The sequence below is a fragment of the Strix uralensis genome, chromosome 3, assembly GCF_047716275.1.
Source record: "Strix uralensis isolate ZFMK-TIS-50842 chromosome 3, bStrUra1, whole genome shotgun sequence".
NCBI lineage: Eukaryota > Metazoa > Chordata > Aves > Strigiformes > Strigidae > Strix > Strix uralensis.
The window spans coordinates 66,348,136-66,365,620 of NC_133974.1; the positions used below are offsets into that span (position 1 = coordinate 66,348,136).

At 41.7% G+C, this 17,485-nt stretch overlaps 1 protein-coding gene and 1 long non-coding RNA gene across 13 annotated transcripts in view; both read right to left on the bottom strand.

Moving 5' to 3' along the window:
* Window positions 1-2,283: 2,283 nt before the first annotated feature.
* On the bottom strand, window positions 2,284-8,207 carry LOC141940895 (uncharacterized). The gene is made up of 3 exons (XR_012628155.1): window positions 8,086-8,207; window positions 3,224-3,420; window positions 2,284-2,916 (listed from the first exon to the last, which is right to left on the bottom strand). It is a non-coding gene; the product is annotated as an uncharacterized LOC141940895 (long non-coding RNA).
* Window positions 8,208-11,977: 3,770 nt separating this feature from the next.
* The window catches only part of NHSL1 (NHS like 1), a 185,448-nt gene continuing 179,940 nt past the window's right edge, over window positions 11,978-17,485 (bottom strand). For 10 of the 12 annotated variants that reach the window (XM_074862649.1, XM_074862648.1, XM_074862652.1 and 7 more), the window contains one exon: window positions 11,978-17,278. In XM_074862649.1, the coding sequence (XP_074718750.1) occupies window positions 16,555-17,278 (724 nt within the window). In that variant the 3' untranslated portion in view covers window positions 11,978-16,554. The remainder of the gene's footprint in view (window positions 17,279-17,485) is intronic. The other 2 variants (XM_074862658.1, XM_074862659.1) reach the window with 1 other exon arrangement.

A 17,485-nucleotide genomic window follows, 5' to 3' on the forward strand; every position in this document is an offset into this window, starting at 1 on the left:
GCCATAGGAAAGCAAGGTTCAGCATTACAGATGTCTCCAAATGCAACTACTATCTTCATTGAGCTTTTCAAAATTCACTCCAAAATGAACTTGTAATAAATTTCACCTGTGGCCTTTTTTTTTTTTCAGAGCAATCAAGGAGTTCCCAGGATTTAAAGGAACCCTTAAGCAATCATTATGCAGCCAAAGTTGAATTTTCTTGGGTAATGTCCTGGTTTCAGCTAGGATAGAGCTAATTTTTTTTCCTTCTTAGTAGCTAGAATAGTGCTGGTTTGGATTCAGTATGGGATTTGGTATGAGAAGAATCTTGATAATGTACTGATGTTTTTAGTTGTTGCTAAGAAATCAAAGATTTTTCAACTTCCCGTGTCCTGGTAGTGCGCAGGTACACAAGAAACTGGGAGAGAGCAGAGCCAGAGCAATGGACCCAAACTGGCCAATGAAATATTCCGTATCATATAACATCATGCATGTATATGAGGAGGATTGATTGGGAAGCTCACTCTTGCTTACAGGATTATGGTTTCAGGATTCTTTCCTCTCTGGGATTACTAGCTGGGAAGGGCTGTGCTTCAGTCAGTGGGTGGTGAGCAATCACATTATGCATTACTTGTTTGTATTTCTGTTATTTTATTTTATTTCAATTATTAAATTGTTTTATCTCTATCTATGAGTCTCCTTACCCTTCTTACCCCTCCAGTTGTCTCCCCAATTTCCCAGGGTCAGGGAGGGTGAGCAAGTGACTGTTCTGGTGTTTGGCTGCTGGCCAGGTTTAAACCAGGACAGGTAGCCTGGATATTCAATTAGATGCTAGTGTTGCTCTTGACTTCCTTGAGAATTACTTAGCTGCTACCACCTGGCCCAGCCTTTTCAATCCTTCAGGCAGCTGTGGTCTTTTCTTGTGCGTATCTGTGAGTAAATGTAACTCTTTCCAGAGAGGAGAAAACAATTGAGATGAATAAACCCCTTCTAGGGACAGGAACACTTCTTTTTGTCAGGTCTATAAAGTGCTTGCCCCCCAGAGAGCTGCCCCCATTCCTAACAGGCTTGCTACAAAACAAACAACGTTCAGGACCAGTAGTGATCCTTCAGATATACTCTCTTTGGTCACAGTGCTAGGAGCCTACTACATAGCTGAGGAGAACACGTGTGCTGGATAGCAAGGTTTCCTCAGGAAACTAGTCTAAGGTAATATGATTATGTTGCATGGTATCTCAGAGTCTTTTCCTCCTACTGGCTTTTCCACCCTGTTATAGCCTCTTTGTGAAATCTGTATGAAATTAGATAATTTCAAAAATATAAAGTTTCTTTCAGTTTCATGGAAACTAAAGTTTCAAGGAAAGTGACCATAACAGCCAGGCCACTAAGGGAAAGAATGTAGTATTCATCTCTTGTAAGACACTAAGAAAATCCACATAGAAGAAAGACTCCATAAATACAGTGAGTATGTTATTGCAGCATGCACTGTGCAATGCAGCAGAAAATCCAACAAGACATGAAGGTACTGAAAAACAGGCATTCATCGTTTGTTACCCACAGAACAATGAAGTTATATTAGATTTATTTGTGGTATTACTGCTCTCTGTACAGAATTAAAGGAGCAAATGCAGCCTTTGAACAAGCCACCAAGATAGATGCTTTCTTGAACTCCATCCTCTTTAGCTGATCTCCTTGAGTTTCTTTGTGCCATTGAGCTGGTTTTACTTACCTGGTTTCCTGAAGGGATGAAAATGTAGATGGTGCCCTAGTGAGCCTGGTGCACATCCACTTTGCGTCCACCTTTGCAGTCTCCCGTTAATGCCATTGAAACACTGAAGTGATGGAATTAATTTGTTGGAATTGGATATCTTCGCTGAAGAAAGAGCAGAAATGGAGTGTGTCTGCCTGGTGTGGATTAATTTGTGTGGTGCTGCCAAATGATTTGTGTCCCTGTAATCCAAAGAGAATCTCCAGATTAATAAAGTTAGTAAACTAGTTCCTACTTTCCTGCATTAGGGAACTGAGTTTTCATTTCCACCAACTAAAACATGCACTGTCTAGAGCCAAAACCTGGTCTGAATTATCCTGTAATACAGCAAAAGTCATTACCCTCTTACCATAGGCATTCACTGGGGCAATTCTTATGCAAAACCCCCACATTTTTCGCTTTTTCTTACAAAGGCCACGATTTATGTAGATTATATCACATCAGATTATATATTACTTTCTATAATCACACATTTTGCCTACTTGGTTGTGTGAGTCAGTACAGGCAGGACACAGGAACAACCACAAAACCACAGATGAAATTCAAAGGGTACATTTATTTTCATTATCTGGTCAACTGGGGGATCCCTGAAACAGCACCCGGGCAAAGACACAGCAGTGGGGATGCAGGCACCGCTGAGCTCGGTCCATGCTACAGGATTTCCAAACCTGCTGTTTTCACCATACAATAGTATGATATATGTATTTTTCTACACCCCAGCTGCAGGTCACTGTAGAGTGTTTATAATCCTCCTTGCCCATCTTCTGTTATTTTCCCCCATTCCACCCCCTTGCTCAAGGGACCACTTCTGCTGGGACTGGAAAAGCTGAAGGTGTCCAGTTGGGCTTGCAGGGTGTAGGGCAGGATAATTTACAGAGGTATGTAATAAACACATACAGAAAAAGGAATAAACATATTCCTACAATAATTATTTGAATCAGGTGTCCCACCCATCCTGTCAGGGAATTAAACCACTTAGCCAGCCAGGCTAGACCGTTTCTTTTGGTGCATTAAGTCCTGGGGATGTTGAATGTTGTCCTCTATGCTGACTGATTCATTAGTTATGTTGAAGCAACACATGCCTTCATCATGCCTTTATGGTGTCAAAGAAGGAGATAGTCCACCACCAATCGATTTTGTAATGTTCCTTGGCATACAGCCATTACCTACTGGGAAAAAAATAATGAGGAACATTAATATCAAAAGCACTTAGCATAGTATAATCCTGTAATACAGCCACTGGGGTTGGCACACCAATGAAACACGTCAAAAGATCTGCAGTTGTTAATCCTCCCTCAATACAAAAGATAGATGAGTTAGTTACAGTAGAGACCAAGCAAATCCAAGTATTTACATGTTGATCTTGTGACAGTGTAACCAGGGCATGTACTTGTAATACAAGACTACAAAGCATGACAAGCCAACCTGTGATAAGGGAGGAAAACAGGAGTGTCATCTCCTTCCAGCAATACATACGCCATTGCTCCAGCTCCTTCAGCTCATATTATTCCAGGTTTGAAAACCTCTTGTAGGGTAATTGTCCACACAGATTGAAGAGCTATGGCTTGAGCTTTTTCAGACTGAACTTCAATTTGATGTTGGGTTCATGACATCAATAACACCGTTCCGATGTTATCTCCTCTAGGTAAGGCACAGGTATTCATTGAAAATGCCTGAAATACAAGAACTCAAGAATCTGATATCAACGGAGGATGTAAAATAAGAGGAGAAGATGGGGTACAGAACCATATGGCAATCTCAGGGGTTATTATATGAATCTTCATGTCTAGAGTAATAGGTTGTGGCCCTACCACGCAATCCATTGGTGTAAACAATCCCATTTCCCCTGTAGTTAATATTTTGGGAGAGATATCATCTGGAAGAGTTTCAGTCCTCACTGTGCTTTGTAGTGGAGGAGGTGTAATATGATCATAGGGTGTTTGATTATGAATATTGCTGTTATTTAACAAAAAAACTGCTTTAGTAAGAAAGAGGTGAACTCCAATGTCGGAAAGTTTTAGTACTGGTTAGCTTTTTAAATTGTCCTTTCAACATTGCCTTCATTCTTTCAATCAAGATACTAGCTTGGGGATGGTAGGCAGTGTGGAATATCCAATCTATTCCCAACCCTTGAGCCCAGTCTTGGACATTATGTCCAGTAAAGTGTGTTCCTTGGTCAGTTTGCATTTGGTGAGGAGATCCGTACTGATGAATGAGTTACTCAAAAGCTTCAATTGTGCTATGTTGATTAGCATATTTGATGGGTTTAGCAAAAACCAGTCCTGACACTGTATCCACTGCAGTGAATACGTATCACCACCCCTCTCAATGGGGAAGGAGGTTCATGTAATCAACCTGCCAGGTATTCAAGGCCCACTGACCCCGTTTTATCTTTCCCCATGGCCTATATAATGCCCTTAAATGTAGTTGTGTGCAAATAGTACAATTATGTGCACATGCTTTATGAATATGTAGTGGCACAGGGGTTTGATTGTGACCAATATCCCATGCATGCACAGTATGAACTGACTGATGTCCACAAGCTACATGCACATTTATAGCTTGAACATGTCCTTTGGCAGAGGTCATATCATCTACTTCCCTATTATTTTGTGACTCAAGCGAATCATCTTTTTGATGACCTCAGACGTGCCTTACTTTTAAAGGATACCTTTATATGTATTACCAAATTTGTTGCCACATATCTCCCCCCATATAGGGTATTTTTGTGCATGTCAATTCTCTTGGGCCCGGTGAGGTATCCACATTGTGAGGCTTTTGTATACAACCCAACTGTCAGTGTGTAAGTAACGCGCTTTCCCTTACAGGATGGCAAGAGATGCTGCAATCAGTTCACCCGTTTGCCATAATATAATTCCTGGAATCAGAGCATATGCAACTGCTCTCCATTGCCTTTGTCCAGTTGCTGTGTATGTTGCACTTCCACCAGTAAACCAGACATCTTTTTTGAGCTCTTCTATGAACTCATCGTAAGGGGGAGCGTCCTCCACAGGAGATGCAGGGATTTCTCCAAGGGCAAGAGTTTCCCCTAGTGTGGGCATATGATTAAATGATAGTTTCTAGAAGAGTGGTGTGTGGTGTAGTTAAATGTGGTTTTCCCAGTAGAAATCTTTGCTGTAAATAATGTTTCCATTTCCAGTGTGTGGCTGCCTGAGCTAGCCCCGCGTGGGCCCTAACGATACCATCAGTAACGCACTCGTGAATAGGTGTAGGTGTGTTCACAGTCACACTGTCTTGGACAATGATTCTTCCAGTTTCTTGTAGTGTCCAAACTACAATTAAAATTTGTTTTTCCATCAGAGTATAATGTACAGCAGGGCCTTGCAATACCTCGGACCAAAATCCTATGGGTTCTTTCTGATTTTTCAGCCCAGTCATCTGCCACAATCCCTGTGAGACTGTACATCTAGAATTGTTTCTTCTAATTCAAAAGGATGTCCTCACCTAGGAGAGTATAATTGCGCATGCTCAATTAAAGCATTTCTGCAGTCATCAAAGGCTTCTTGCTGTTGCCAACCTATCTTCTTCCCAGTTGAGGTCTGCAGACGGCACATTAATACCTCCAGATGTGGGATAAAAGTTCTCCAGTATCCTAAAAGTCCCAAGAAGGTCTGTAGCTGTTTTACTGTGACTGGTAAAGGAAATCACTGCACTGTTTGCTGTGCCTTATTCAGTATTTCTCTAATCTGTCCATGTCAAACTATTCCCCAAAATTGTACAGTAACACTAAGGCCCTATATTTTCTTTGGATTAATTGCCCAGCCTCAGTCCTGTAAATGTGCTTTCAGCGATCTGGTAGCTACTTCAATTTCTTGTTGTGACTCTGCCATAATCAATAGATCAACAATATAATGGCAAACAGTAATGGTACCTGGCCATAGTGCTACATCAGCTGTTATCATTTGGTGGCAAATGGAGGTACTGTGTTTGTACCCCTGAGGCAATACTTGTAAAGCATACTGCTTTTGTTGCCAGGTAAAGGCAAACTGGTCTTGGCTTTCTGAAGCAATGGCTATCGAAAAGAAAACATTAGCAAGATCGTCATCTTCCAGGGCTGTAAATTTTTGCTAATTTTTTTCTGTAAGAGTAACCGTGTCTGGTACCATAACTACAAGTGAGTGTGGACGACTTTATTCAATTCTCTGTAATCTACAGTCATCCTCCAAGTGCCATCTGGTTTTCAAACAGGCCAAATAGGATTATTAAAAGCAGTCATGGTTTCCTTAATGATTCCCACTTGCTGAAGTGCCTGAATGGTTTGAGTAATTTCCTCCTCCCTCCATGGAATATAATATTGTTTTACAGTTACCACCTTGGCAAGCACAGGCAGCACAACGGGATCCCAGTTCAGGAATCCACAGAAGTTGGTTATAGATTGAATAGCTAATCTCGCTTGCAAAATCCTAAAGCAGAAGTAACCATTTAAAGTTTCAACTATTCGTCCTGCCAACACATCGGTACCTAAAATATATTATTTAATTGTGGCAATCAACACCATTGTGGTAAATGGCGTGGCATTTCCTATTGTTAAGGTAACCCTAGCTCAGAGGGCAGGGGTTGGATTTCCCCCTAATCCACAGATCTGTGATGTGGCTTCTTTATTATTAATGTTACTATATAATACAATAACTTCAGCTCCAGTATCCACCAATGCTAACACATGTAAAATCCCCCCCAGACCACCACTTTACAGTTAAAGGAATATAGGAGCAGCGGTCCCCCTCACAGTAAGAGGCTACAGTGGTGGCAATTTTGGGGGTCCTGCCAAACCTCTATTTCTGTTGTTTTGCCAGGTATTGACTTGCCTTGAGGTTGCAGGTGTGGTGGAAGGTGGGCTCGGAGTTGGCAGTGGGGCCGAGGGCAGTCAGCTTTTATGCATAGGCACTAACTTTTGCCATAAGCAAAAGATTTCTGATGTTGTGATCCCATTTATTTCTGATCATAGGACACTGGCTTGTAAAAGGTCATTCCACATTTGTTTCCTTGTCACCTGTGATGTAAATCCTTTCAGTTTTGCCAGCTTTCCTTTATCCATCACCTGCACAGATCATCCTGAAATTACAGCCCCAATTTCCCTCAAGATATTTGCTAGGGCACCTACATTACCAGTAGCATTTCTGACTGCTGGTATAATCAAGGGGTTTAGTGAGGCAGGTGCTCCTCTCAGAAACTGAATTTTGATACTTCTTGTTACTGCTACCCTGTCCAGATTGGATCCCATAATCAATGCATGAGCCATTCCTATCTGCCACACTAAATTAATACCCTCCTCCATTGTACACCAATTTCTGAGGGACAACACTAATTCGGCAGGTTCAGTATGTGCTCTTAAAACTGCTGCACACAACCATTGATATAGCGTAGGTGCAATAATACAACTGAGTGTATCTTCGTATCTGATCATCACTGGCTATAGGACTCAATAAATCTTTTTCACCCATCAATAAACAGACAGATGCAGCTCCACTATCCCAAGCTCGCAAAATCCATACCAGTATGCCTTCCTCACTCTTCTGCTGATAATTCCCTTAACAAGTACGCATGACCTGCACACTCCAACCACTTGTTCCTGTTGTCCCTGCATTCGTATGGGGGATCGTGCTTCTACCATCTCCGTGTCTTCTCAATCCAACTCAAGCTCAACCTTGGAGTCCAAAGGTTTACTCCAGTTATTGCCACCACATTCCTCAGGATCCCATGAAGGTTTTGTGGTGAAAGCATGAACTTCAAAAATTGAAACCTTACATTTTCCATATATGTCCATTGGTTAATTAGCAATATGCACTACCGAATGCTCTACAGTACCTTGCAGCCCATGGCACTGCTCTGCTTCAGCAGTAATCACTTCTTGTGCAATCACCTTTGCATCTTGTAAAGTCCTTTCCAATTCTCATTTTACTCCATAATACTACAACTTCACGAACAAGAGCTCTAAGACTTGTAACTAATAACCATCCCAATCTCCCCACTAACTTGCGAGAAGACTCTGATGTCACTTTCCATGGCAACCCACACACAGACGTTTCAATTGTCTGGGGGGTAACCACTGCCCTGGCATCTATTTCAGGCCATGCTTCTGGCGGAGCCCATGTAGCCAGGAGAGTGGCCACAGGGCTCCAGCGCTCAGTAATGGGCTACCCTGGAATACAGGGAGTCACCATTGTGGCCTCCCCAGTCCCCAACATTTTTGCCAGCCAGGGCATGGCTGTTCCTGGATCCTGCCAACTGCACCAAAATGTATAAGCCAACACAGGCAGGACGCAGGAACAATCACAAAACCATGGATGAAATGCAAAGAGTACATTAATTTTCGTTACCTCACCAACCAGAGGATCCCTGAAGCAGCACCCGAGCAGAGGTACACAGGCAGGGACGCAGGCACCGCTGAGCTCGGTCCATGCTAGAGGATCCCCAAACCTGCTGTTTGCGCCTGTTTACCAGGATTCATGCAGGCATAGTATACCACTGTGCTTTGACCTTTCCTGCAGCAGGACAGGAATCTCAAGCATGTGTGATAGGGTGCCTCTAAGTCTATCACAGGCCTATGTTATCTAAACACAGATGTTCTACTTGTCAAACACACAAGGCTAAACAACAATTAGTATGATGTATGTGTTTTTCTACACCCCAGCTGCAAGTCACTTTAGCATGTTTATAATCCTCCTGGACAATCTTCTGTTATTATCCCACATTGGTTGTTCATATTTCACAGTAAAAACATTGTGCCAACAGGAGCCAGGGAGGGGAGAAAAAAACTTGAGTACTTTGCAAACATGAAGGAAACAAACTGAATTCCAGATCCCAGTGTCTTCTCAGAGTTACAGACTGCTGAAAAGTGCTATTGAAGTCTACCAGGAAAAACACAGATCTTTTCTGCTGTTTTCAGTGTTCCCAATTAGGCCCTATTTGATGGAATTCTACTTCTTCAGGTAGCATCTCTCAGGACATCAAGTTCTTGAGAAGTGCAAATCAAGATATGCAGCCATTTATCTTAGCAGTTTGTTCATTGAAAAGATGCTTAATACACACTGCCTTTTGTCCCAGGGCCACCTATCTTCACAGATATTTAGGAAACCCAAACATCTGTAGGTGGAGAGAGCACCATAAAATAGACTGTAGGCAACATTTTCACAAGGTGTAGGCTAACAGGCTATGGGAGAGGCTCCCACACTGTGGGCACAAACCACTTGATGTTGGGCACTGACAGCAGAGACATCTCCCATCATGCACTTAAGTGCACACTGTGAGCACCTGCCCATACTGCTATTGCTAAAGCGGTGTCACCACTATCTGTAGCTGTCTGCAATTCTTCCATGGGTGCGAGGACAAGGTGGGGTGGCTAAGGACACAGAGCTGAGCTTCTAGTCTGTGGGAGCTGGGTATGAAACGGGATGGTGAGCAAGAGCTTGGAGGTCAGGGTCAGTCTCTGGAGTTGTGGAAGAGAATGAAGAGAAGGCATCTGGGATTGGGGTTAAGGAAAGCAGACACGCTAAGAGAGGGGAAAGGTAGTGGAGTCAAAGGGCTGGCAGATTGTGTTAGAAGAAGTGAGAGAAATGTAGCTACAGGAAACCCTTCTCTGAATCCGCAGTCTAGCAAACTAAAAGGTTTCAGCTGTCTATAATAACTGAACACCCAACAAGGCTGGAGGCCCCTACACTGTCATGTATGCATGTGGACTGGCACAGAAGCAGGAGTTGCTTCTGCTGATGCCATTTTCCCAGACAGGTGAACTCTGACAGGCTTTCAGAAGACACACCAGTATCACAAAGAAGTCTCGATGCTAGCAAGATGTTTGAAGCAGGATGAGGAAATACCCGTTGAAAGGGTACTGCTAAGGCAGTCTACATAAATTAATAGATGACACGAGGTGTGGCTTACCCAAAGAAGGAAAAGTCCAACAAACAAGAGTAATCACCAGAATGACTTTTGAGAAAGACAATTTTAGTTTATTGTCAAGATACTTTCCTCCCTCTTTTCTCAACAAGTATTTTAGATAACTGCTAACAGTTTCTCTTCTAAGAGGTCTCCACAATTTCCCAGACACTGGTGATCATTCAAGACAGAGCATGTTTGTGGCACAGAAAGTAATTTTTGAGATTCTTTGTTCCCCAAATCCAACCTGGGTCTACAGTGGTTGTCACATCATTCAAGAAACTCATTCCATGAATTAGATGACCGATTTGTTCCATAGGCAGTTCTGGGCTTCAGAGCTGCACTTCAGAAAAAACCTTTTGTTTTACACAAAACACGCTTGCCTAGGGTTGTGCTTAACAGTCCAGAAACAAAGTAGTTCTGGTGATTTTTTTAAACTCAGAGAAATAAGCCGTATCAACTGCTTTTCATGTCCCCACATGCCACAACCTGACAAATTTTGCAAAAAGCTGCATCAGTAAATGGAGAAAAACAGTCTTATGAATGTTCCATGCTGGTATAAATAAAGGGCTACCCTCTTGAATATTACATGGAGGTAGACTTTTTTCCCTGTATTCACATCACAGAAACCTGTCTGTAGAATTTAAGTTTCGGTTGATCCTGGATAACAGACTTTTGCCCTAAAAAAATCAAGTGTGCTGTGCTGGGGAATATGCCAGTCTCATCAGGGATCACCTGTAGTTTGGTACTGCATGTCGTGCCCATGGCTTGCAGGTGCATATAAGCTACGCCAGAGTCACACTTTGACTTCATGACCTCTGCTCCCAGCCACATGCTCCTTGGTGCACACACTTTTGTTGTCTTAAGATCTCCTTTCCAAAATGTACTTTTGCTTTGTATTAGGACTCTACTAAAAGGTAAATATATTAAAATTATTATCACTCCCTAGCTTGTGACTGCTGTACTGACTACATAAATCTGGGCTTTTTTAAACCCTTTTGACTACACTGCAGCTCCCAGTTGGCACAGTAATTTACAACAATCACCGTTTTTCAGGCAGTGCATTACAACATCCTAATGAAGGAGAGAAGGATGGGACTGTCTTTCAGACTACACTAGGGCAGCTTCTCAATTGGTGATGCTGCACTGGGCACTGAATGTTCTTGTCACTGTAATGCTCTTTCACCCATTTTAAACTGGCCTAGAAATCAGTTTGCTTTTTCCAAATGAAATTACTCGCTATGTTTCTAACACTCTTTTCACACTGGGTTGCAGTAAAATGGATACAGAAACTCCTGCCTTCAGGAGCCTACAATGTATATTTGACTGACTTTTAAAGAAGACATTCATTTACTACTGAGATGTACAAGAACAACATGGGAGTTAAGCAATTCTTAAATACTGCCACTGTGGAAGCATTCTGCTTCAGAAGGCACATAGGACATTTTGTTTCCCGTACTTCTTGTTGTCAGGTTTTATTTAATTGTTTTTGTAATTTTTTTTTTTTTCAAAAATTAGTTTTTACCATCTAAACACAGAACTGATGTTTTTACTATTTTTTTTCAGGAGGTAGTGAATATGCAGGAACTTCTGCCACCTCTGTGTCCTGACAGATTTTTACCTTTTTTGTTCCTTCAGTAGCTAAAATTTCCGTTTTTATACTGAAGGCCGGTGCACAAATAGAGTCAGAAGCAACTCAAATGTACATTGGGACTGGCCTTTCTCTCTTCTGTATATACTCCCACACATGCATACACACACACATTTGGATTCACTATTAACAGACAATTTCCTACTAAAAATCGATGACATTTTGCATTAGCATTGTTGGGAGAAGAATTGATTGGCCCTTAAAACGTTGGTTGTGCATGACATGTAAGAACCTAACTTCAAAGAGCTAAATTTGCAACATAAAATGTACTCATTCTGCTGGGGAAGCACTAGCGAGGCTTTTACCCAGTCTTTCAGAACAATACATGACATAGCACTTCTTTATCAAACATCTCTATATTTTACTCTGTTGAGTGTTTAATTCACACTGGTATAGCCACAGTCATGATCCTGCACTGAATACCTGCAAGATTTTAATGCTGCACTCTGATTTAAAGTTGATAACACCTCTTTAGAACCAAGAAAATTATCAATTTTATGTCAGAAGACTTTTCTAGTCTCAACTATGAAAGAAATACTTCTGAAAGTTGTTCAGAAAATGAAGGGGGGAACTCAGAAAACTAATACAATGTACTTTGTACGCTATATAATTAATGTAATTTGTAGCTAGCTTTGTGGGTTTTGTATTGAAGTTACTGTAAATAAAACAATTCCTCATTGCCACTGTAAATTTTTTCACACTTTATTGTTGAAGTCCATCCTTTTAATCTTCTCTTATAGAAGCAAACAGTGCATCATTTTGAATCACTTAAATGTACTATAGCAACAGCTTTGTTGGAGCAGTGACCGCTGCTATAAATGGCTTTTCCAGAACTTTGTGGGATCCAAACAATACCTGACAAGACGTATTTGCTTGCAGTGTTATGCAGACGTTTATGCCTGTGCTGCATGCTCAAGTGGCCTCTCTTCACTCCAGGAAAAGCCTGCAAGTTTAGCAAGTTGCCAGAACACAGGTGTCTGGAGAACAGTAGTCAGTCCATAGTAATCACTGGATGCAGGGTTGTTGATAGAAAGTAGGCAGGATGAATCTGACCTTTAATCTTCCTGACCCCATATTCTTTCAAGATTTTGGGCACAGCTTTTCTGCACAGAATCCTTCCAAGAGTTGTGCTCGAGCCTGTAGCCGCCTGCCCGATGTTGCCTGAGGTCTCCTAGAGGTTCCTCACTTCAGCCTATTACTGCTTCTCTAAGCTCACATGATTTTGCTTTTCTTCCTCTTCTGAAATGTTTTTTTCCATGTTTGACTGACTTTGGCCTTCTATATCCTTTGAATTGTGAAGAAGCACAGAGGCTAAAATTTTTCTTTCCCCTTGCTGTGCCTATCCAATTGTTCCTTTGCCTTTCTCTCTTTCCTCTCTCTCCTGTACTTGCTGGAACTTCTTTATCTTCAAAAATCTGCATTAGCCTGCCAGCCCCATACCTTACTGTCATTCTGTGCATCGGCTGTACTTCTCAGTAACCTCCCTGCTTCACCTTTTCTGCCATTATTCTGTGCCTTCTTTCAGGCCAAGCCTTATGCATGAACCAGTGTCCAGTCCTGGTTCCTCAAAACCCTGTCTTCATCAAATCCACTTCTTTCACAACTCTCTTAACTGATTTTCAGTAACCTTCCAAACCTCCTCTCACCAAGCTATTGCTCTTTGCATAACCATCCTTCATTTAAATTAAGATAATAAAGTCTCCCCCCTCCAGTATATAAACAGTGAAGGCTTGTAAATGCCACAGAGCCTTATGAATGTATTAATGTAGTAAGTGAAGGGCTCTAGTTTAAGGGGGATTGGGGCTGCCTACATCTGACAGCAGTACGAACGAACTTTGAACATAAGAGGAAGCATAGAATGAGTTAATACAGAGCAAAATTTAAGAAAAGATTGAAGTTGAAAACCATTCCAAATTAAAGGAAAACAAGAAATTAACTTCACAGTTAGCTTCAATGATCACTCTTGATTTTGAGGCAAACTGTAAACCAGCTGTAAACTCCAAACAAGCCCTGTAACATTATGATCCATCGAGCATCAGGATGACAAGTCTCCTTTTTCTCTTTAGCAGGGCCAAAGTTTGTGTATTCTTCCCCCTCTCCTACCGCTCTGGATGTCTTTAGCAGGGGTTTGCTAAACTTAATCTATACTTGTTGACCAATAAAGCCACAATTGCAAAACCCCCCTATGGACGAAGCTTATAATGGAAGAAAGTAACTTTGAAGTTGGATGCATGACAGAAAATTAAGCATGTTTTCCTTAGCATAATTACATATACACCAAAGTTGTTCCCAGTACAGAAAACACAGCCTAAAGCTGTCATGCTCTTAAGGTTTTGTAGTGGAAACTTGGATCAAGGGCTGTATTGCTGAGGAAACCGAGCTACTAACCAATTCTGTGTGCTGCTACAGAGGATGACAGCAGCAGAGAGATGATGTGGTGGTATCTCTGTAAGAGTTACATCAGCTGCCTAAATAAATATCATTATAAGCACTATTAAACATATTTCAGCACATTTAATGTATTTCACTGCATCTTATACTGTGTAAAATGTAGTCATGTAGCAACATCAGTAGGGCTACATAAACACTGCCTTCTGCACACTAGCCAAAACCTGTGCCCCAACCCAAACTCACCTTACACCCAACGTGGGTTTTAGATGAGCATCAAGGTTACCTGTGGCCAGAGAAGAAATTCAGCCCAAGCAACCTTTAAGTTTAACCTCGCCTACCTGCACCGACAACATGGTGTGCATATAAGACTGGACTTTCCCAAGAGTTTCCCATATAGCCTTTGAAAACGACTGGCAGCATCAGCAGGCCAGCATCAGGGAAACAAGCTGGCTGGGCTGCCTCCTACAGGCAGTTTATGCAAAATGCTGCAAAGTACTGCAGAAGTTGCAGACACCAGAACTATTAATTCTCTCCAATGCTGCTATTTTTCACTTAGATGATTTCCCCTTTCATAAACAATAAAACAAAGCCTGAGTATTCCCCTGTCAGGATGGTGGCATGAGGACTAGTTAGCATTTGCAAACAGCTTTGAAAGGGACAGCACTTGCTGGGAAAGGGACACAGCGTTCGATGTTTCGTGTGATCAGCTCTGGGAGAAACACCAAAGCAACACTCACAAGACATTTAGCAGCTGCAGAATGTTTTGCACTATTTCTTCGCAACAGTATGTAGTTCAGATCAATATTCATAATATCTGAAACAATCTACTTTATCCAATTAGGTTTTCATTTAATTAAAAAAAATCCCAACGGTTCTTTAAATATATTTAGCACACAAAAATGGTAGGAAGTTTGCTGTGCACCAGTTAATCCCACCTTTGTTCTAGTGAGTGCAGCTGGATTCACTTTCTTCACTTCATTTCACTTCTCACTCACTCTGCTTATAATCTGGTTCTCCAAGAATTTTAGTTTTCTGGGACAGGTTGCAAGTAAAAGAGAAGTAGTAGAAACACTCACAAACGATACTAGAAAAATCTTAGTATTATTTCAATTTTTTTAGTCTCAGCATTGAGATGCCAAAATGGGTTGGATATGCAAGTAAGCTTTAGTTGTCTCTAAAGTAAATTAGTAAATTTTGCAATGAAAACTGGAGATTAGTAGCTAGATGCATGGTTTATGGCATTCAGTGGGTTGCCATATGCTGTGGAACACATCTTTTGAAGGAGATTTTAATCAACTCAAAAGACAATATGGCAACTGGCAGCCTTTTTCTTTATTGAAGCAAAGTCACAGCATTTTCATCACTATTCCCCTCTTGTGAAGGGAAGAGTTAAACGAAGGCCCCTGAAATTTACATTACTAACAAGTAAAGGATTGAAGAAAGAGATTACAAGCATATTTCTCTAAAATAAATAATCTACAAAGAGTGCTTTTTCTTCTTAAAAGCAATCTAAAAATGTATAAATTCTACTGTAGGGAGATCAAAAGATATTTTAACAACTTTCAATATTTACAAACAATACAAAAACTGCGCACGCCATCAAATGATGCAAAATTCTTAAAAATTAAAAGCTTCATTCCTACTAAGAACCAAAAACTCCAGCCAATATTTCAGTTTTAATTAATGGTCTTCTTTACAATTGGAAAACCGTTAAATGTTTTTATTATCTGTAAAATATACAATGAAAACGAACCTTACTAAATTATTAAGGTTAAAAAAGAAGAGAAATACTGCAGGCAAATCAAAAAGGAAAGTAACTGTAACTTATTCTTTGGTAACCAAAAGTTAGCAAGTATCTGTATTTCAAGTGATGAAAAGTAATAATCTTCCCATTTTGACAAATGGAAGAAAGATTTCTGGTAAAACACAACTCCCAAGTTTCAATTTTGAAAGACAGGCTCCACCTACAGCTCTGTAGTGCAAGTTCTCAAAGTTAAATTTTGCTTTCTAATTCAGAAACGTAACCCTTCCAAACTCTGGCAGTACACTGCTTAATTCCTCTCCCACTTTCCTGTTGACCGTTCACATCCTCCACACACATCCAGTTGTTCCAGTTCTCTAAGGGAATACTCTAGTCAAGGAAGCACTTCACTTGGAAATGAGCGTTTCATCAAGCGTACGTGTGTGGCTGCATAGCAGCTAGTAGTGTGTTATAAAACTCGGCTCCCTTTTCCACATTAACTACGTATTTCATTTTCCCTCAGGAAAAAAACAAAAAAGTACCCTGGACCAATCCATAACCCGGTGACCTAATTGCTCTAGCAGGACGTGCTTCATCGAACACTGGGGCATACCCCAGTAATAAGCCATGTAACCCCAGCACCACCCCTACGACCTTCTCACAGGTGAATGTGCCTCATCGTGCCTCTCCCTGCTTAACAAATGCACTACGCTGCACCACTACAAAGCTTCTGAAGCAAATGCCCAGCTTGTACCACAGGAGCCTTCCTATTCCTTTTTCAGGCTTATTCCTAAATTTTGCTTGCACAATTGCAGTCTCGAGAAAAAGAAAAACTTCACACCCCTACAGGCTCTGAGAAAACTCCCCCCCACCCCCCAAGAGGACTTCTAAGGCTTTACAAAAAATTCAACTGTTAACTTTCTTTAAGCCACAGACCACCCATTCAAAGCAAGTCCTCCCCACCCCAACCCAACCATGCAGAACAATCATTGCTTTAGCATTTAAACACACACATGCAGTTCATGGAATAAATGCTCAGCAAAGTAAACTTGTCCTGGTCTGGGCTTTCTTCTGGAATCTAGTCCTCTGTCATTTTCTAGACTAATATCCAATGCCTTTTGTCACTGCCTTTTAACTTTCTTCAGCTGAAGGGCTTAGATACTTCCTTGAAGTACCTGGTTGAGTCATTAAGTCTAGATGGGTTGGATCCAAGGTCTCCTTGCAGCCTGCCTCCTCAGCATATGGAAAGTCATTCATGTCCAGTTCATCACTGTTAAACATATCAAGCTGCCTCTCTTGCTGTTCTTCCAAAGTCCTTCGGACCCTGCCCTCTGACTGTTCCACCACCTCCCCATCTCCTTCACTAATGACGGTCATGGGGCTGCTCTGGATGCGGTTGCGGACATTGTACTTGCTGCTGGCAGCAGAGGGGGGTGTTCGTGACCGCCCATACCTAGTGCCAGAGAAGGACATGCTCCTTGGCATCAGGCCCTCACTCTTGGCCCACTCTTCCTGGGCCCGTTTGCTCTTGCTGGGTGAGCAGCTGGTAGGGCTGTCGGAAAGGTCAGGGGAGGCATCTGTCTTTGTCCGGTGGAACCGCGGGTCCGTGTTCTTCAACATCTCCGCCGCAGACATGCGGGAACTGGTGTCACAGCGGCTGCCTTTCTTCAGCAGCAGAGCTTTGAAGTTGTCGTTGCTGGTGCTGCTCTTGCGAACACTTCTCTGAATAGATCCAGCTTGTTTGAGGGTAGCTAAGGTTGGGGAAGCACCAGTGGGAGTTACGGGGGGCGACGGAGAATGGTTGCGGGTACGGTCGTCTTCAGAATCTTTACGGCCAAGGACTTTCCTTTTGGATCTGAGTTTGAAAAACAACAAAAAAAGAGGACCAAATGAAAATTGAAACTTTTTACCTCCCCCAATTAAATTTCGCTTAGAGGGATGACAATGAATTAAGCTACAGCAGAGAGAGGGATAAGGGAGAAGTAATCTAAATCTAAAGCATGAGTAAGAACACCACCAAAACTGTACAAGCATTAATGCAGGTATTGGAGGTATAAGCTAA